The sequence below is a fragment of the Taudactylus pleione genome, unplaced genomic scaffold (genome assembly GCF_031769625.1).
Source record: "Taudactylus pleione unplaced genomic scaffold, aTauple2 ptg000689l, whole genome shotgun sequence".
In the NCBI taxonomy this organism is placed as follows: Eukaryota; Metazoa; Chordata; class Amphibia; order Anura; family Myobatrachidae; genus Taudactylus; species Taudactylus pleione.
In genome coordinates this window covers 967,150-989,249 of record NW_028285091.1, presented here as the reverse complement: position 1 = coordinate 989,249, position 22,100 = coordinate 967,150, and the positions used below count along the sequence as shown (strand labels likewise).

Below are 22,100 nucleotides of genomic sequence, written 5' to 3'. Positions count from 1 at the left end.
AGGCAACATCTCCACTTGTATTTTTTTTTTTCAATATTCAATTTTTATTGATTTTCAGAAAAACATACAAAATAGAAACATACAAAAAAAAATAAAATACAGAAATATGGGAATAAAATAAATGTAAGTAATCAACTTAAAAAGGTACATACAATGTAATTGTATCATTTGGTCAAAATAGACCCTAGATTCAGAAATGGAAAATATAGCACTAATACAGAAATTATGCATTTGTTTAGTCGTGTTTTCATTCTTAAATAGTAACTCCTCCTTGTCTGACACAACGACCAATATTACTGTAAAACCTTACTATAAATTTGTAAATTTTAACAAATAAAGCCTTGTTTTTTTTATATATATATATATATATATATTTTTTTTTTTATTCATTCTAGTTACCTAGGGTACGCTTATGGTTTCAATTTTCGGTCCAAGCGAACCAGCGGATCAAGGGGTTCGAAATTGATGACGAGTATGGGACACCTGCTGTTTCAAATTCATAATGGGCCTGAATTTTATTTTCAATACCTGTATATTAGGAGTAACTTTGGATTTCCACTGTTGAGCGATTAGTAATTTAGTGGTGATAAATATGTGTCTCATTATATAACGGTCATTATTGGTGATAGGTCCATGATAAATATGGAAAATAGCTATTAAAGGATCTGGGGCTATAGAGATCTTCAAGACTTGTTCTATGAGTTTAAATACTTGAGTCCATAATGGACGTAACATAGGACATGACCAGAACATATGAGTTAGAGTGCCTACCAGGCCACATTGTTGCCAACACAAATTGGAAACTGAGGGCCAAATCATATGAAGCTTCTCTGGGGTTAGGTACCATCTATGTAGAAGTTTATAGTATTGTTCTACATGGGAAACACATTTTAAAAGCGTAAAACAGTTGCGGAAGACTGACTGCCAGTCTTCTTCAGTCAACGAGCATGACAAATCTGACTCCCACTTTACCAAAGAAGAAAATTTAGAGGGTTTTGTGGAGACAATTATTAGAGAATACCATCAGGTTATACAGTAACTGTAACAACCCTATCTTGCAAATATTTAGGAACCTTACTAATATGATGAGGGGTATGTGTTGCATTATGTAACCAATGGCGTAATTGAAGAAACTTAAAGAAATCTTTTACCGTATAGAGAATTTCTCACATATCTGAGCAAAAGAGTTCAGAGTGCCATCTGAAGTTACGTCGCCCAATGAGGTCACCTCCCTATCTATCCAGTTATCAAAACGTAAATTTGGAATAAGGGTTGCGATTCCCTTAAGGGAGAGATTAGTAGTGGGTAGGGAAATGTCATCCAATCTTGAAACTACATCAAACCAAGCCTTTCTAAAGGATGTGGTAGCTGTTAGGCACCTGGTACTTTGAAGGTTACTGGATTGAGGTAACCATAGTAAATCTGTCAGGTAGCGGGAAAGTCACGCCTCTCTCTAGACTGACCCATGTTTTTGGATTGTCTGATACGAACCACTCTCCTGCTTGACTCAATAAACATGCCAATTGGTATATTTGTGGATTTGGGAACGCCAATCTCCCTTCCTGTTTTGGTAAAGATAAGATACTCCTAGCTACTCTAGGTCTCTTACCTTTCCATACATATGTAATGAACAGTGCATGGAACTTATCTAACACCACATATTTTGGTACCAGCATCGGAATTGTTTTAAAGAGGTACAAAAGTTTAGGGAGAAGCATAATTTTCAGTGCAGCAATACGTCCCAGCCATGAGACCTTCTGCATCATCCAATCTTTCAATAATAGAGATAGCGAACTCAATAAAGGGAGGTAATTACTTGAGATTAAGTCAGAAATTTGTGGGATAATTTGGATTCCAAGGTATTTAAGACTTCCAGTTTTCCAAACATATGAATAGAACGCTTTGCGAGACGTAAGCATATTTGGTTGAACATTAATCGGGAGGGCTCCAGTTTTTGACATGTTCAGTTTATAGTATGACACGTGCGAATAACTCTCTAGTACTGCATGTAAATTTGACAAACTAGAGATAGGATGGGTAAGGGTCAATAATACATCATCTGGGAATAAGCAGATTTTATGATGTACTCCTGAAATAATAGGTCCTTGAATAGTTGATGTGGACGAATAGATTCTGCCAAAGGTTCAATAGCAAGCGCAAATATTAGTGGGGATAATGGGCAGCCCTGGCGGGTACCGTTAGATATATCAAACCCAATGCAAAGCATACCATTAGAGAACACTTTGGCTGAAGGGTTGGAGTATACAGCCTTTATAGAGGACAGGGCTCTATTACATATTCCGAAACGTTGTAACACCGCTGTTAAATATCCCCAATGAAGCCTATCGAAAGCCTTCTCCGCGTCCAGGGAAAGCACCAACAATGGCTCACCTGAACCAGAGAAGGCCTCGATCAGATCGATTACTCGTCTGGTATTGAACGGGGCTTGGGGGCCCAAAACAAAACCCACTTGATCTTGGTGTATCAGGGAGGGTAGAAGCAAGTTCAGCCTATTTGCTATGAGTTTCGCGTAAATTTTAATGTCTGAGTTTAATAATGCCATCGGGCGATAGTTGGAAATAAGAGAAGGGCTCTTGCCTGGTTTGGGAAATGCCACCAATCTAGCTTCTAGCATTTCCTTGGGTAAAAAGCCACATTCAGATACTTCATTAAAAAGATTTACTAGGGTAGGAGCCAGCAAATCTTTAAACTCTTTCTAAAATTATTATATATCCGTCTGGGCCTGGAGCTTTTTCTAGAGGTAAAGAAGTAATCACCACAGCCACTTCTTCTATTGACCATGGTTCATTCAAGGAAGTGGTAGAGGTGTCATCTAAGGAAGGGAGCCGTATGGAGTTTAGAAATGTATCGATATCTGCCAATGCAGGTTGGGATATTAGGGGATAATTTTTTAAATTGTACAGTTTAAAGTAGTAATCTGCGAAAGCATCCGATATGTCATTAGGGTCAGTTACCTTAGCTCCCTTGGAGTTGTAAATCATCCGGATCCGTTCCTTGGCTATTTTGCCTCTTAACTTCCGGACCAACATTCTTCCCGCTCTACCTCCCTGAACATAATATTTCTGTTTCAATTTAAATATATTCCTATGAACCGCCCCCCAAAACTAACACATTCCATTCTTCTCTAGTTTTTAAAAGTTCTCGATAAATTTTATCATTAAGGGGAGAGTTTTATGTCTGGTATCAAGGTCAGCCAATTTTACCTCTAGGTCTGTCTGGGCCTTAAGGGTCGTGTTTCTAAGTCTTGCCGCAGACTGGATTGCTGAACCTCTCACCATCACCTTTAGGGTGCACCAATGGTTAAACAGAGGTGTCCTCAGGTTTATTAGTTTCCAAGTATATTGTAAGAGAGTCAAGAATGTTCTATGGAGTTATTCAACAGGTGGTCACCAAGACGCCATGGTCTAGGGGGGGGGGGGTCTTATGGGAGTCAACATCCCAGTGTAAAACAAGAGCCGAGTGATCTGACCATGCTACAGGTAATATTATATATTTCTTAATTGACGCAACGTCCATTTATCTGGCAGCGCTAAGTCTATCCTTGAATAGGATCGATGCACATGGGAGTAGGATGTATAGCCTCTGGACGTATGGTTTTTCGCCCTCATATATCATAGATCTCGTATTCTGATATTATCCTATTAAACGCTTTAGAGTGGCTTAGGGCCTGCTGAGGCTGTCATTTACTAGTAGAAGTAGATATATCTAAGGATGGGTCTAGCACCATGTTGAAGTCTCCTACTAAAATAACTGACCCCTTACAGTGTTTTTGGAGAATGGCACAGAATTTCCTGCAAAATATGGTTTGCTTAGAGTTTGGGGCACATACAGTAGCAATTGTAACTGTCCTGTTCTCTAACTTTCCTATTAAAATAAGATATCGGCCGTTAGGGTCTACAATTTGGTCATCTAACTTAAACTGGCAGGAGCTAGAAAATAATATGGCCACTCCGGCTTTTTTTTGTGTGCCATTGGACAAATAAGATTGAGGGTAAGAATTAGTGAATTTTCAGAAGAGCCGAGCATATAAAGTGGGACTCCTGAACCGCAACTATATGAGCTTTATGTTTATGGAAAAAATAGTTGCCTTTTAGTGGGCGAATTTAGCCCTTTGACATTCAAGGACAATAAATTAATCATGGTGTCATTACAAAACAGCGATAGCTTAGTCTATAGATTACAGCAAAAAGTAACTGGTCTGCACATGTAGTACCTTTAAAACAACAACAACAACAACAACAACAACAAAAAAAAAAAACAATATTGGGAAAACAAATACACAATAAGTACATGTAGAAAAGCAACTGTATAAACAAAACAGAAAAAGAAAACAAGTTGGGGGAAGTAAGGATTAGCACCTTATAGGAGCTATTGGGGACCACCTCCTAAGGTGGTACATATTGAGCAAGTAGGGGGTAGCGGCCACCCCCCCACCGCTCCATTTTTAACAGTATTAAACTAAATATCAACCTATAATTTCCAGTTAAGGTAAAGACCAATAAAGGTGATTTACCAACAAATCTAATATAAGTAGAACAACCTGAATAAAGGAAGTAAATATGTTATGAATCTACAGGCACTTTACATATTGGCCATTTAACTAACTCAAAACGAAAACCTGCAATTTGTGGTGAGAAGAGAACACTGCAACTTTGTTTAAGTCCATTCATGATCGATCCTTGGGCTTTTGACAAGCGATGCCGAGATATCCTCCAGATTCCATGAGAACAGAAGCTGGATACCATCATCCGGAGATGATACAACTGTGGTCGATCCATATGGAGCAATCAGCAATTTGGTAGGGAAGTCCCACCGGTAAGGAATATTAGCCTGTCGAAGAGCCCTTGTAATAGGATAGAAAGATCTGCGTTTAGCTAATGTGGATGCTGATAAATCTCCATAAATTTGAAGGTCGCCCAGAATAGGCCCGGTGGTTTCGGAGGATCTAGCTGCACATAGCACGGCTTCTTTTATATGAAAGTAATGCATTCGCATGAGTGTATCTCTGGATGAGCCCTCCAGGGTACTTCTAGATTGAGGTAAACGATGGATTCGGTCTATCAGAAAGTCCGTTATGGTGACTGTAGGGAGTAACTTCACAAACAGACTGGTGGCGTACTCTTTGAGATCTGAGTATGATACAGACTCTGGGATACCCGATTTTGACATTGTTACGGCGGGATCTGTCTTCCAAGTCTCCGACTTTATCTCTCCAGGGAAGTGACCTCCGTTTGGAGTTGTTCGTGTAATGTTATCAGATCATTGGGAGATTTGACAACTTCTTCAAATTTATTTTCGAAATTATCTGTTCGATCTCCTAGAATGTCCACTGACTGTTGGCAGGACTGGAGTGCTGACTTAAATTCCAAAGATATGTCCAATTTGTAGGAGGCCAGGAGGAGTTTCATGGAACCCACTGTTAGAGGTGCATTGTCACCCAATGAGTCTCCTGAATCAGAGGATAGTGCAATGGATTTTGTGACCGTTTCAGTGGTAGGGGCAACTTTAGCTCCCTTGTCACCGGATTGATGTTTAGAGCCCTGCGCAGGAGAAGTTTGAAGAAGCTCACAGATGGGACTTTTGCAGGGTCTTTCTGGCGTTTAGGGCCTATTGTTGCTATTTCTAACACTTTTTTTTTTTTAACCGCAGAAGAGTTGGTAATAATTATAGGTTGTAATCATAAAGCTATGATATATGTTAAAGCATCAAGGAGCGGTGGGGGGATGTATGCATTTAATTGAACTACATCCGAAGATTTGTTGAGAGAGTATTATCCGCCACTGAGTGAAACAATCAGCTCATACAGCATACGTTGAATCCAAGGACACAAAATTAAGATATTGGATATGTGGCAGAGGTAATGAACAGTGTAGTTGTAGGGAACTGCCACAAGATGGAGCTTGGATATCAGAAATGGTTGTATTAGCAGAAACAGGGTACTGGGTATAGGAAATGATAGTAGAGCTGAATCACTCAGGGAAATAATTATATCAATATACCAAAGTGCTGGTTGGTTAGTAGTAGGGGTGTGCACCGGCCACTTTTCGTGTTTTGTGGTTTGGTTTTGGATCTGGATCTTTCTTCGTGTTTTGGATCTGGATTGGTTTTGCCAAAACCACCCTTCCGTGTTTTGGGTTCTGGGTTTTGTGTTTTGGATCTGTATTTTTTTGAAAAAAAGCATAAAAACAGCTTAAATCACAGAATTTGTGGGTTTTTCTGCTCCTATGCAATTATTAACCTCAATAACCTTCATTTCCACTCATTTCCAGTCTATTCTGAACACCTCACATCTCACAATATTGTTTTTATGGCCAAAAGATTGCACCGAGGTAGCTGGATGACTATGCTAAGCGACACGAGTGGGCGGCACAAACACGTGGCCCATCTAGGAGTGACACTGCAGTGGCAGACAGGATGGCTGTTTGAAAAACTAGGCCCCAAACAGTACATAATGCAAAGAAAAAAAAGAGGTGCAAGATGGAATTGTCCTTGGGGGATTTGGATAGAAATATTGCCAGACCAAAGAGGTGGAATGTTTGGTCTTCTGCCCAGGCATGACTGTGATGGGCTTTTTCATCCCACGGACAACAACTGTCTCCCCCGGAGCCTGATTTAAACAAACCACATCACCATCAGAATCCTCCTCGCCAACTTCCTCCTCAGTGCCAGCTACACAAGTATCCTCATCCTGTTGTACTTCAACAGTGACATCTTCAATTTGCATATCAGCAAGTGGACTGTGGGTGCTCCTTTCAGCACTTGCAGGGGGCGTGCAAATGGTGGAAAGAGCCACCTCTTCCCGTCCAGTGCTGGGAAGGTCAGGCATCGCAACCGCCACCACACTTGGACTCTCCTTGGGGATTTGTGATATCTTCTTAGAACGCACAGTTCTTCGCTGTGCTTTTGCCAGCTTAACTCGTTTGATTTTTTTAGCGGGAGGAGGGCTTCCATCGTCATGTGAAGCTGAACCACTAGTCATGAACATAGGGAAAGACCTTAGCCGTTCCTTGCCACTCCGTGTCGTAAATGGCATATTGGCAAGTTTACGTTTCTCTTCAGATGATTTAAATGTTTTTTTCAAGGTCATTTTCCTGAACTTTGTCATTTGGGATTGTATGTGCCCTCTACTATGACATTGGGCATCGGCCTTGGCAGACGACGTTGATGGCATGTTATCGTCTATGTCATGACTAGTGGCAGCAGCTTCAGCACTAGGAGGAAGTGGTTCTTGATCTTTCCCTATTTTATTTTTATCGGAGAAAGTTTGGTCCTCCATTTATATTGATATATACGTGCGGCAAAGGCGCACACAAACACAGAAAATAATTTTTTATTTTTGTTGGAGACTAGTGCACTTTGTGGGTTACACCACCCTTTAAGAAATGAGCCAGTCGGCCCTTTACTTATGGGACACAGGCGCACGCTTGGCGCTGCTCCTTTGTTGATGCACGTGCAGCTACAGCCCACACAATTCACACAGAAAATATTTTTTTATTTTGTTTGGAGTGTACTTTGGGGGTCACAGCACCCTTTAACGGACAAGCCAGCCGGCCTTTTACTTATGGGGCACAGGCACACGCTTGGCGCTGCTCCTTCGTTGATGCACGTGCAGCCACAGTGCACACAATTCACAAACACAGAAAAAAAAAAATTATTTTGTTTGGAGTGCCCTTTGGGGGTTACAGCACCCTTTAACGGTCAAGCCAGCCGGCCCTTTACTTATGACACAGGCGCATGCTTGGCACTACTTTGTTGATGCACGTGCGGCTACTGCGCACACAATTCACAAACACAAAAAAATATATTTTTTTATTTTGTTTGGAGTGCCCTTTGGGGGTTACAGCACCCTTTAACGGACAAGCCAGCCGGCCTTTTACTTATGGGACACAGGCGCACGCTTGGCGCTGCTCCTTTGTTGATGCACGTGCAGCCACAGTGCACACAATTCACAAACACAGAATTTTTTTTTTTATTTTGTTTGGAGTGCCCTTTGGGGGTTACAGCACCCTTTAGCGGTCAATCCAGCCGGCCCTTTATTTATGGGACACAGGCGCACGCTTGGCACTACTTTGTTGATGCACGTGCGGCTACTGCGCACACAATTCACAAACACAAAATATATTTTTTTTTATTTTGTTTGGAGTGCCCTTTGGGGGTTACAGCACCCTTTAACGGACAAGCCAGCCGGCCTTTTACTTATGGGACACAGGCGCACGCTTGGCACTACTTTGTTGATGCACGTGCGGCTACTGCGCACACAATTCACAAACACAGAAAAAAAAAAATTATTTTGTTTGGAGTGTACGTTGGGGGTTACAGCACCCTTTAACGGTCAAGCCAGCCGGCCCTTTACTTATGACACAGGCGCACGCTTGGCACTACTTTGTTGATGCACGTGCGGCTACTGCGCACACAATTCACAAACACAAAAAAATATATTTTTTTATTTTGTTTGGAGTGCCCTTTGGGGGTTACAGCACCCTTTAGCGGTCAATCCAGCCGGCCCTTTATTTATGGGACACAGGCGCACGCTTGGCACTACTTTGTTGATGCACGTGCGGCTACTGCGCACACAATTCACAAACACAAAAAAATATATTTTTATTTTGTTTGGAGTGCCCTTTGGGGGTTACAGCACCCTTTAACGGACAAGCCAGCCGGACTTTTACTTATGGGACACAGGCGCACGCTTGGCACTACTTTGTTGATGCACGTGCGGCTACTGCGCACACAATTCACAAACACAGAAAATATTTTTTTATTTTGTTTGGAGTGTACTTTGGTGGTTACAGCACCCTTTAACGGTCAAGCCAGCCGGCCCTTTACTTATGACACAGGCGCACGCTTGGCACTACTTTGTTGATGCACGTGCGGCTACTGCGCACACAATTCACAAACACAAAAAAATATATATTTTTATTTTGTTTGGAGTGCCCTTTGGGGGTTACAGCACCCTTTAACGGACAAGCCAGCCGGCCTTTTACTTATGGGACACAGGCGCATGCTTGGCGCTGCTCCTTTGTTGATGCACGTGCGGCCACAGTGCACCCAATTCACAAACACAGAAAAAATATTATTTTTTTTAGCACTTGGGGGGAGCACCCCTGATGGACAGAGCACCCCCTGGACAACACTACAGCACCCCTTTAGGACTGGGACACTGCACAGGACTTTGGAGTGGACACAGCCCCTATGGACAACTGACTGCACAACACAGTCCAGCCAGCCCCTATGGACTTTGAAGTAGTGGACACAGCCCCTATGGACAACAGCAGCACAGCGCAGCACAGCACAGCACAACACTACACTGCACTACACAGCCCAGCCAGCCCTAACTCCCACCCTCCCTCTTCACTGTCCACAGCTGAGTGAGAAAATGGCGCCGACGCGGGTACCTTATATAGGATCCAAAACCCGCGAGATCCGGAAGGCGGGATGATGACGTTTTGCCTCGATTTCAGATCCGAGTCAGGCGGGAAAAGTCGAGCCTGACACGGATCGGCCTCAGATCGGGGGGGCTCGGGGGGGTTCGGATTTCAGAAATCCGAACCCGCTCACCCCTAGTTAGTAGTGGCATGTGATCTGAGTTTAAGCAGGAATGGCACTTGTCAGAGGTTTTCTGAATTATATTCTCACTGCTTCCTCTCACTGCAGCATGGCATGGAGTGATATCGGATGATACAGACCGGTGTGCGGAGCAGCTATTCAGCCCTGGTTATATCCCCCGCGATGACGTCACTTGTCGTGGTCCCGCTATTTAATCCCTGGCCCCCTAGGAGGGAGCTGTGGTCCGCAGGATCAGTATTAGACCGTTGGGGGTCCAGCGGGAGGTGAGTAGATGTTGGAGTGGACCCGGTGCTATCCCGTAATGATCCTGAGGGTCCCGATGGTAAGGGGCTTCCTGCGGTGTGCGCGCAACACTCTGGCGCGAGCACTGCCTTCCGAAATTGAGGTCCTGGCTTCCGTTCGGGTGGTAGGTCACAACCTGTAATTTCACACCACTCGTCTCCGTGAACCTCACCGCCCATTAGGGGCAAGTATCAGGCAGGTAGCAGGGAAATAATACCTTCCCTATGTGGTTAAATACCCGTTATTTGGTAGTCTCAGTGGGAGCTCAGGACAAACACATCCACCTTCGGCTGCTACCAGGCCCCCCATCTCCACTTGTATTAACCTGCACTTTAGTAAATATACCCCCTTGAGCATGGGTGGGTAATAAGTGGGCCTCCAGCTGTTGTTGAACTACAAATCCCAACATGCTGTGCATCAGTTTTAACATGGCCAAACATCAAAACTGTGGCAGAGCATGCTGGGATGTGCAGTTCTACAACAGCTGGGGGGACGCTTATTGCCCAGCCCTACCCTAGAGACATTTTTTAGATGTTGGTCTGCAATCTCCCTCCCCATCAGTAAAAGATTTCTAGCATTTGGTACGATAAAAAGAGCTGGCCCTATATAAATGGAGGCTTGTTTTGCATTTAAAACATTTCAATGTTTAAGACAATAGAATCGTTTTCTGATGTCCATGAGCTTTGCTGTTAAAACACTTCTAGCTTCTCCTCCACCCTCATACATGGCCTGATAGTGGGATTTCAGAATGACATTTGGGGGAGGAGAAAATAGTGATAGTGACACTTTCATAGGATACAAGTCAGAATTAGGCACAGAGACTTATATTAACTTGTGATGATGAATGAAAATACAGTACAGCAGCAACAGTGTCTCCTCGTAACGTCCTTCAACGAGGGCCTGAATATATGCGTTCCACCCAACTTCCTGACTGTGCGTTCCACCGACTTCCTAATTGTGCGTTTCACTCGACTTCCTGATTGTGCGTTCCACCCGACTTTCTGATTGTACGTTCCACTCGGCTTCCTGATTGTGCGTTCCACCCGGCTTCCTGGTTGTGCGTTCCACTCGGCTTCCTGGTTGTGCGTTTCACCCGGCTTCCTGATTGTGCGTTCCACTCGACTTTCTGATTGTGCGTTCCACCCGACCTCCTTGAACTCGTGAACCATGACTCGGAAGTTGATAGTGAGCTAGAATGAAGCCCTGATGTACGGTAACCCTGCTGGACGTTGCACCTGGTGTATCGCAGAGGCGGGTGTTCGGTGTTTAGTGATATGCTCGGGTGAGTCCGGGGCAGACGTCTGTCTATGTGATATATGCTGGTCCCTAATGCGTCCTGCATACACCGTTCTCAGCTTATTGCAGTAACCGGGTCTGAAGTCATACACTGATGGAAGTAGGGGATCATGTATACTGTAGTATAATTTAGTGATAATAGAGGAGTAATAATAACCTTTGCTCATATTGGTGCATTATTTATGTTAAAATATCAGATTTGCTTGGTTTGAGTCGTGTTTAACATCTGGATCCTAGGTCCCCCCAAGGTTATATTTGTATGTTTTGAATAAATATATATAGTAACATTTTACTCTGTAATAATGCTGCTAAAACATTGTCACATCCTATGTATCTGGGGGAGGGATACTATACAGGGTGGCACATGAAACATACCAGTGGGATATGTCGCACCCTGGCACCCCAGTGTTATGTGGCACAGGTGTTGATGTGATTCATTACAGGCTGCCATATATTTTACTGATCTGAAGTCCCCAGTTACATTTGCAATTTGATAGGACAGATCATCTTTTGTACTACAGCTGCCCAATTGTCCCGCTAGTTCTGGCCTTACTGCATCGCTCCCCTGGTCTGCTGGCCATCCCCATGAATGGAGGAAGCTACAATGGCTGTGCTTGGCTTGTGTTCTCCATTAACCACTTAACTGACGTGGTTGTATAGGATGCAAACGCAGCCAGCTGTGCTTCAGCTGACAAAGTGCCACCGTACCGCCCTCCGGTGTTTTATGTGCAGAACAAATCTCCTTTGACTCTCGGGGGACTTACCTGGGGACCCGGCAATTTCTGTCTGGTTTTGCTGGAAAAAAATCATCAGTTAAATATTGTTGTCTTTATTGCTGTTGATATTAATATTGCTGTTGAGTTAACTTTGCACCTAGGGTGATATTTTCCAGTGGTTGTGCTGGGCTAGGAGAGTACATACTTTGTCATAGAGAAGAAGGTCAGGCTGGGACCAGAAAGCACATGGAGGAAAGGCAAGAGGATTGGGCAGACTTAGCATGACATGCAGTGTGCTCTGATTAGAGAGGAGTTGGGTGTTTTTCTTTATTATTGGTTATTTATTAGACCAGCAGGATATAGAGGTATGCTGTAAAGAGCAGGGAGTACACAAAACTGATGTTATAATCATGAATTGTCCAGTGATAAGTTATTTCAGCACCATGGACAGCATGAATACCAGTGATAAATAAAACACACATCTCCACAGTGGGATGCAGTCAGGATACCGGCGAGCGCTATCCCACCCGCTGACACTGACATCCCGACATGGGACTAAGGATAGGCGTCAAAATCCTGACACCTATCATTAGCCCCACTACTAAATCCCGACACCCGGCATACCAAACTAAGGTAAGCTGGGTGTCTTAGCGTCTAGCCGCGGGGAGGGGGGAGGGTTAGCTTTCGGGACTCCTGGGGTGGTTTAGGGTTAGACATCCCCACGGAAGGTTTAGGGTGCGGGGAGGGGAGGTTAAGTTTAGGCACTAACGGGCGGGGGTTAGGTACCACTAAGGGAGGGTTAGGGTAGTGAGAGGGGAGGGTTAGGGTACTTACCTGCTGCAGTCGGGATTTCGATCCGTTGGAATGCCGCTGTCTGTATTTGATCCGCCGGCACTGCTATTATTTTGGGGGATTGACAGTTGCCAATATATCAGTGATCAGTAAGGCTGCATAGACATAGGCTGCAATAGTTAATTTTAGATTCAAAGTGTTAGATTATAAGTGTAATTACAATTTGATAACTAAAATGGAGTTATGCCAGAGTTCTTATTAACCATATGCAAAGACTGATGTGACTTCTCTCTGAATTGCAGGTAAGTTGCACCAGTGCTCCCATCAGATGCTGTTATATTGAATGTGTAAGCACAGCTTTGAAAAATGATTTAGGTAAATTGTCTCCCTTTTTATATTAAGAGCATTTTCTATAAAGGAAGTTTGGAATTTACTGTGAATCTGTGTTGTTCTACCCCCTTCTGACAAATTGTTTATTTTAGACTTTATTGCATCCCAATTTAGTGTGTGTTGAGCACAGGGGTACCAATCATGAGTACATAGAGACATGTTTGTAACTTTAGTTATTAGTGATCAGTAAGGCTGCATAGACGTAGGCTTCAATAGTAAGTTTTAGATTCAAAGTGTTAGATTATAAGTGTAATTGCAATTTGATAACTAAGAAGGAGTTACGCCGGAGGTCAGCTAGAGGAAAACTGAGGGAAAACATCCTCAAAACCAGAACACTTTTTGAACGACAACAAGCAATGTACTTATGTGAATTACCGAAGTCACCATCTGCTGCTGTATGCATATCCAGGAAACTCCTTACTGCACTCGCTGCCTGGACATAGCAAGTACTCCCCTATCTGCGTGATGCTCTTGTTGATTGATCTTTATTGTTCAAACATTAGTAGCACTGATCTTTTACCTGTATTTTTGAACATTTAACAACTTTTATCTACACTGTCTCTACATCACACAGCCTCCACTCCAGTTGTCATCTCGCTTATTACCTCGTCCACAGCTTGAACGTCCTTTCTTCAAACATCCCCCATATTCAGTGTCCACATAATTCTCTACTTTATCCATCCCCATCCTCCCCCTCTTGTCTCCTCCACAAAGTGCTACAACTTTATTTTGTACATCTCAAGTAAATACATAAACAAAATGTATTTTCTGTCATAGAAGAATTTAAGTTTGACATAACATCAGGTCATCTTATACACACACATTCCGCAGCACAGACATCCTAACCCCCTGCTCCATGCTCCTTCCTCACTATCTACCCCATCTGTGTCGCCCCTGTCTGTCTGCCCTTCCCCTTTAGAATGTAAGCTCTCATGAGCAGGGCCCTCGTCCCTCACGTGCTTCTCCTCCCCCTACTTATAGTATCATTTACTCCCAGCTCCCCAATTGGCACCTAACATTTGGTTGCTGAGGCCCTGCTGCTTGTATTATGCAGCTATGTGTATAAACCATGTCCTTGTCCTGCATTGTTTTATATTACTATTAACTGTTTTGCTGGTGTGTTCATTTATGTACTGTGTAAAGCGATGAGGAACCTTTTGTGGCACCAAATCAATAAAGGATGATAATAATAATAATAATAATAATAATAATATTCAAGAGTGACCAAGAGAAGACTGCCACCTCTCTTTAGTCTGGCTGTGATGCCTCTATTCAGAGCATCTTTCTAGGCCCTAATTATGTGTCCTGATTGGCTGTAACTAGCATTCGGACAGATTTGTTCACATTCATACCTATGTCCTATTCACGCATTTCTATATTTAATACACACACACGCGCGTTTTGATTTTACACAATGTTTTCTCACTTTTTACACCAGACAATACTGTCCTAGAGCTTTATAGTTTGTGTAATACTAAAAACGGCTGACTTACCAAAGTAACACCAGGGGATGTGTCTGGGTGACGACTGGAGAGGTGACTGCTGGGAATGGAACATTATACAGTAACACCAGGGGATGTGTCTGGGTGATGACTGGAGAGGTGACTGCTGGGAATGGGACATTATACAGTAACACCAGGGGATGTGTCTGGGTGATGACTGGAGAGGTGACTGCTGGGAATGGGACATTATACAGTAACACCAGGGGATGTGTCTGGGTAATGACTGTATCATTGTGTGTGTAACAGGTTCCTATAAGGTGTCAGGATGTCACTATATATCTCTCCATGGAGGAGTTGGAGTATTTAGAGGGATGTGAGGATGGAGCCACGCTGAAATCTCCAGGTAGGATCAGATTTTGGATATATTTAATGAAAGATTACAGATACAATCAGTTTAGCCCTTTATTCTTCAACAAAAGACTGTGTTATACCACTGATTTCTGAAATGTTTTTCTGTTACATCTCCAGCATAAGCCAATGTGCTTGATTTGACTTTTCTGCCGTGGGTAAATATCTATATTACTGATTAGGGAACCGAATGCCTAACAATTACCATATTACCAACTCAACAGAAATAATACTTTTCATGATCTTGACTCTGTTATATTGGGTTTTGTACGGCATGTTATATAGATATATACCCACTTGTTAGAGTGGAGCACTTTGGGACCTAATATTTTTACATGTATTATAAAATGATTTAACTTTTATTGGTACGTATCAAAATATCTCCTCTTGGAAATCTATATAATGGTGAAATATTAAAACTGTAGGAAAGTGCAAAAAATAAAGCGCACTCGGCTCTGGTGCTTCTAGCACACTCTGGTCTGTATCTCAGCAGGTTTTTTTTTTTTGCATTAGCACAGTGTGCTAGAAGCACTAGAGCAAAGAGCGACACCCCAGGCAGGAAAAGAGGAACTGCACCGGTTGTGACAGGTGCAGGGGGCTAAAATTAACACTATTTTAAGATTGGTAGCCAATGGCTTGGCAAATAGGGGAATATTGGGCTATATTGGATCAATTTTTGGGTTCTTTTCTAGATTCACAATAATTCTAGAACAAATCGTATTTGGGTACCAAATGGTAATAACACACCCCTGTACGTTGAAATATAAGGATGTTGGCAGTCATCTCTATTCCATCACCCATAGAAAAGAACAAAATGGAATCTGGCTTTAAGTCTTCATACAATCACAGAACCCCTTTGTGACTTCTATAAACCTTATATTTCACAGGGTGTGGTATCCGTTCAGCATGTCTACACCAGAATTCCAACATTTTCTGAATGTCGTCAAGTCAGAGTGTTGACATGGACGGTAGGTTGACAAAATGTTGACAGTACATATTCGTGTTATTGTTAGGCTTAAATAAGCAAAAATCAAAATTTTTCCTGAGGAATTAACGTTCATGTCGACATTCAGAACATGTTGACGTTTTGGTGTCTAAGGGGTCTATTTACTAAGCAGTGTTAGGAGACAGAGTAAAAAGTGATAAGGTGCCAGCCAATCAGCTCCCAACTGTCATTTTTAAAACACAGCCTGTGAGATGACAGGAGCTGATTGGCTGGCACCTTATCACTTTTCTCTCTGTCTCCTAACACTGCTTAGTAAATAGACCCCTAAGTACTGAATGACGACTTTCCATACCACACCCTCCAGTATATGTCTTGTTGCTAATGAGGCTTTAAGTGGTAATTTTTTTTTTAAATTTCTTATTTAACTGTCTATTCATATCCAACAGGTATTCCTGAAGCACTAATGACATATCTCCACAACACCTCATTTGAATTAAAATCAAGCTTTAATTATAACTAACCAAGTTGCAAACATTTTAACAACAAGCGACTCCGAGATGAATAATGCACAGAGGGATTTCAAAGATGCTGACACGTATAAAGATCGTACTCCATATGCATCTGTTCCAATTAAGGAGGAATCGGTCTCATGTGATGGAGGAAACCTCACATACACTGACATGTATACACTCAAAGATCACCCATTATATTCATCTACTCGTATTAAGGCGGAATTGGACTCCTGTGTTGAAGGAAACTTCACGGACACTGATGTACATGCAATCACCGATCATATGCCGTTCACATCTACTTCTATTAAGGAGGAATCTGTCTCTTGTGAAGACGGGAATGTCACAGACATTTATTCACCCACAGATCATACACAATGTATGACATTTAATATTAAGGAGGAATCGGTCTATTCAGAAGAAGAAAATCTCACAGACACTGAGAATTACACACCCACAGATCACACACCGTCTATGTCTACATATGTTAAGGAGGAATCTGTCTCCTGTGAAGGAAATTACACCGATCCTGACAGTTATGTGCACATGGATGATACACAACTAGAAGTCATCTGTGTTAAAATTAAGGAAGAGTCCACCTCAAGTGAGGAAGAAAATAGTTCCGGCACTGAAATGGATTCATCCGCCCACCACCTACCGCCAAAAAATGCGTCTAGGAGAGAGAGACAGAAATCTACCTCAGACGCTCGCAGAACGTACAACTGCTCTAAGTGCGATAAAGCTTTCACTAACTACTCCGATTTCATGGCGCACCAGGCGGCTCATCCCAAAATGGAGATTTCCTGTTCCGAATGCGGGAAGCTGTTTCCTTACAAATCTCAGCTTATCAGACACCAGAGGATTCACACTGGAGAAAAGCCTTTTCCTTGCCCCGAATGTGGGAAATGCTTTACCTGTAAATCGGAGGTTGTGAAACACCAGGTAACACATACGAGAGAGAAATCGTACTCCTGTTCCGAATGTGGGAAGCGGTTTATGAGACAGTCGAGCCTCATTAACCACAGAATTACTCACACTGACGAGAAACCATTTTCCTGCTCTGAGTGTGGGAAATCGTTTAAGTGGCAGTATAACCTATCCTTACACCAAAGGATACACACAGGAGAGAAGCCCTATGAGTGCTCCGTATGTAAGAAGTGCTTCACCTGTAGGTCAAACCTTATTTATCACCAGAGAACTCACACAGGGGAGAAACCGTTTACTTGTTCGAAATGTGGCGTATGCTTTGCCTTTAAACCGCAGCTGACTAGGCATGAGAAAACACACTTATGAGTTCATGTTTCTAAGTGTTGACATCATTTGGAACCTGCCTCAGTGAGATCACTAATGCCATGCAAACTAATCAATGTTGGCCAGTGCCACAAAATGGCTGACTGTGTACAGTGCATCCAGAAAGTATTCACAGCGCTTCACTTTTTCCACATTTTGTTGTTACAACCTTATTCCAAAATGGAATAAATTAATTTTTGTCCTCAAAATTCTACACACAATACCCCATAATGACAACGCGTAAAAAGTTTTTTTGCAAATTTAATAAAAAAACAACAACTAAGAAATCAGATGTATAAGTATTCACAACCTTTGCTCAATACTTTGTTGATGCACCTTTGGCAGCAATTATAGTCTCAAGTCTTTTTGAATATGATGCCACAAGCTTGGCACACCTATCTTTGGGCAGTTTCGCCCATTCCTCTTTGCAGCACTTCTCAAGCTCCATCAGGTTGGATGGGAAGCGTCGGTGCACAGTCATTTTCAGATCTCTCCAGAGATGGTCAATTGGATTCAAGTCTGGGCAGATGGACACCTCCTTACACACAGCAGCCAGGAAACAGCACACCAGTCCAGGGTTTCCGTGCAAGCTGGTCGGAACCAGTTTTATTGTGCAATATGAACAACAAAATAAACAAAACATAAAAATAAATCCTAGCCCTTCTGGGCACTAACTAGACAGGTTATTCCCTCTCTACAAGTGGCAGGGCCTACTGCCTTACCACAAACACAGTGAATCTGAACAAACCTCAGTGTCTGTTGTTCCCCAGGGTGTGTGAGACACTCAACCAAAACCTAACACAGCTTATCTGAGCCACTTCCAGGTGCATCTACTAATCAGCCTGCTCTCAGACTGAAAGGCCCAACACCTGGAATGGCCTGTGGATGGAGCCCTCCCTTCTCTTCTCACATCCACACCCCTAGAACCCATTATCCGGCTTTTACCAAAAGCTGACACTTCTGGTCTGTTTGGCATAACAGACTTTTGCTGGGGTTTTTAAAACACATATGACAGGAATCTGGGACACACATATATGCCATCCTAGACTTCTCCAGTGCTTCTACCACATATCCCCCCCTTTGTTTCGACCTGTGGGGCGGAACAACTGCAGCCCCCAAACAATGAACACGCAACAAAGAACCTGCATTGGCCAGCTGGCTTCCTGGCCTGTGTTCGACTGTAAACTTAAAGTTCGCAGTGAAAAGAACCATATTGTTATTCTCCCATTGCTCACTTTGTTCTCTGACATCCATATCAAAGGGGTATGGTCAGTGATCAGCCTGTATTTCCTTCCCACCAAGTAGTACCTGAGAGTTTCTAATGCCCACTTTATGGCCAACGCTTCTTTCTCGACCGTAGCATAGTTTCTCTCATGTACATTCAACTTCCTGCTTAATTAACAAATAGGGTGTTCTTCACCTTCTTTACTCTGGGACAGGATCGCTCCTATGTCTACATCTGATGCATCAGTTTGCACAACAAACTCCCTGTTAAAATCAGGGATCATCAGAACTGGTTGGGTACACAATGCAATTTTTAACCCCTAAAAAGCCTTCTCTGCTTCAGGACTCCATTTTAACCATGACTTTCTGTTTGCCTTTGATAAGGTCAGTTAGTAGGACTGCAATGGTGGCAAAATTGGGTATAAATCTCCTATAATATCCAGTAATCCCTAAGAAGGCTCTCACCTGCTTTTTATTCAGGGGTCGTGGCCAGTTTTGTATTGCCTCAATCTTATTAAGCTGTGGCTTTATCAAACCTCTGCCAATGGTGTATCCAAGATACTTGACTTCTCTTTGGGCTTCTAGTATCCTATAGGGCTTTAGGTTAATCTTAACCCCTGGGTCAGTGATTATGTCATGTTTAATGACTGTGGTTCTGCCCGGTTTATCTGAAAACAAAACCTTATGTCTGCTAAGAAACTCCTTAACTTCCTGCTGTTGGACTGCCAACAGGGTTTTAGCTACTGTCACTTCGGGAACCAAGGGCACTGGGTTTACTGGAGGGGCTTGGACGGCTGACAGAGCTGCTCTATCCTTCCAAGTTTTATAATATTTACATGGTATATCGGTTCTGGCTTTCTTTTCCCAGGCTAGTAAACTTTATAATTAACCTGCCCCACTTTTTCCCTGGCTTTTACCAGAGTAGGGTCATTTAACTGCTCCACGGCAAAGACCTATTTTCTGACTTCAAGATCAGGCAGATGACCAACTGGCTCAATAACACCTCCCATATCAGTAGGAGGCACATCACTTGGTGAAGAAACTCCCTCTGCTACTGCACCAGTAACCTTCTCAAATGGGTCGGGGTTATTTACTTCTATAACAAATCGGCTTTTCCAGAAGTGAGCAAAGTCTCTCCCCAATATTGCATCATACATCAAGCCATGCACCAAACCCACAGAGACTATTGCGGAACCACATTGTGTTTCTATGTTCACCTCTGCAGTAACATAATAGTGAGTATCCCCATGTATGCCGGTCACACCAACAGTTTTTCCCTTACGCTTCAAAGGGTTCACCAGTTCAGCTTTCACCAGTGTAACCAGGCTACCAGAATCTAACAGAGCCTCTACTCTGTTGCCTTCTACAGTAACTATACACATTTGCTTATCTGTCTCAGCCTGTCGGTCAGCAGTACAGGCTGGCTGTGCAAAGAAAGATATTCTGCGATTGATGTAAGCAGTATCACATTGCGTAGGTTCAGAGGTAAGTGAACAATTAGCAGGAATATGGCCCAAATCACCACATCGGAAACATTGATTCCTACTATTATCAAGTCTATTACAGGGTAGGAACCTTCCTGGCCTGGCTGGCCTATCTCCAGGTTCCAAACCCTCAGTCTTAAGTACATTCCACCGCCCAGCACCCTTCTCCCCTGGAACAGTCTTACCAGTGATCATGAGAGATCGCCGTTGCGGGATCGGGGCTCGGTGGGGCGCACTCAACAGTTCCTCAGCCGCCACATACCTCTCCACCAATTCAACCAATTGGTCTGCTGTGTTAGGGTCTGCATGGCTCACCCACTTGCGCAGAGTTGCAGGTAGAGACCGCAGATACCGATCCATAACGACCCTTTCCATGATCTGTGGTCCTGTTAGAGTCTGTGGCTGCAGCCATTTTGTGGTAAGATGGACGAGGTCATGCATTTGCGAGCGTGGAGACTTTTCTGTTTGGAACTCCCAGTGGTGGACTCATTGGGCGTGAACAAATACTGTGACTCCCAATCGAGTTAAGATTTCCTGTTTCATTTTAACATAGTCCTTAACATCAGCCAGGCACAAGTCATAGTATGCTTTCTGTGGTTCTCCAGACACGAAGGGTGCCACAAGACTTGCCCACTGCTCTTTAGGACAATTCTCTCTTTCTGCGGTTCTTTCAAAGGCCGTAAGATACGCTTCCACATCATCATTCTGGGTCATCTTTTGCAGAAAGTGACTGGCCCGTGGGGTGTGAGTATGAGTTGGAAGAGCAGGGTAAGTATCTCCAGACCGGACTACTAGCTGTTGTACCACCTCTCTTAAGGCCTGGCGGTTTTCCTCTATGGTGACTTGCTGAGCTCTATTAGTTTCCTGCTGAGCTCTGTTAGTTTCCTGCTGAGTTCTGTTAGTTTCCTGCTGAGCTCTGATAGCTTCTTGCAGAGCTTTGTTAGCTTGGAGCAAGGCCTTAACAACGTCCTCCATGTTGTCTTTAGGTGTAGGTTGGAAGTGGAATCTTGCTTCTCTAAGCATCTACCAATGCCACCTTTATGGATTTCATAAAACACAGACAAGTGGCAGGGCCTACTGCGTTACCACAAACACAAACACAGCACTTCCAAATAACACAGTGTCTCTGAACAAACCTCAGTGTCTGTTCTTCCCCAGGGTATGTGAGACACTCAACCAAAACCTAACACAGCTTATCTGAGCCACTTCCAGGTGCATCTACTAATCAGCCTGCTCTCTGACTGAAAGGCCCAACACCTGGAATGGCCTGTGGATGGAGCCCTCCCTTCTCTTCTCACATCCACACCCCTAGAACCCATTATCCGGCTTTTACCAAAAGCCGACACTTCTGGTCTGTTTGGCATAACAGACTTTTCCTGGGGTTTTTAAAACACATATGACAGGAATCTGGGACACACATATATGCCATCCCAGACTTCTCCAGTGCTTCTACCACATTATATGCATGTGAATTCGTAATGTTTGTTGTTTTTTTTTTTTTATTAAATTTGGAAAAATCTCAAAACAACTTTTTACACGTTGTCATTATGGGGTATTGTGTGCAGAATTTTGAGGACAAAAATGAATTTATTCCATTTTGGAATAAGGCTGTAACATAACAAAATGTGGAAAAAGTGAAGCGTTGTGAATACTTTCCGGATGCACTGTAGCTAACAGGTACACTTTAAGGGGGCTTTCTACTGCGTTTTACATCAAGATATGTTTGTGAACTT

At 43.1% G+C, this 22,100-nt stretch overlaps 1 protein-coding gene across 3 annotated transcripts; it reads left to right on the top strand.

Moving 5' to 3' along the window:
* Nucleotides 1–11,066: 11,066 nt before the first annotated feature.
* LOC148477795 (uncharacterized) lies at nt 11,067–17,767 on the top strand. Of its 3 annotated transcripts, none has more exons than XM_088456221.1 (4): nt 11,067–11,152; nt 14,813–14,909; nt 15,802–15,882; nt 16,307–17,767. In XM_088456221.1, exon 4 carries the CDS (start codon nt 16,418–16,420, stop codon nt 17,660–17,662), a length of 1,245 nt encoding a protein of 414 aa, XP_088312347.1. In that variant the 5' UTR covers nt 11,067–11,152; nt 14,813–14,909; nt 15,802–15,882; nt 16,307–16,417; the 3' UTR covers nt 17,663–17,767. The 3 variants fall into 3 exon arrangements, with proteins under 3 accessions (XP_088312347.1, XP_088312346.1, XP_088312345.1); XM_088456220.1 differs by lacking the exon at nt 15,802–15,882 and adding an exon at nt 12,977–13,049; XM_088456219.1 differs by lacking the exon at nt 15,802–15,882.
* The last annotated feature ends 4,333 nt before the right edge of the window (nt 17,768–22,100 follow it).

Excerpts from the sequence above, each read along its gene's own strand:
- LOC148477795 (XM_088456219.1), top strand. The coding sequence starts at position 16,418 with ATGAATAATGCACAGAGGGATTTCAAAGATGCTGACACGTATAAAGAT.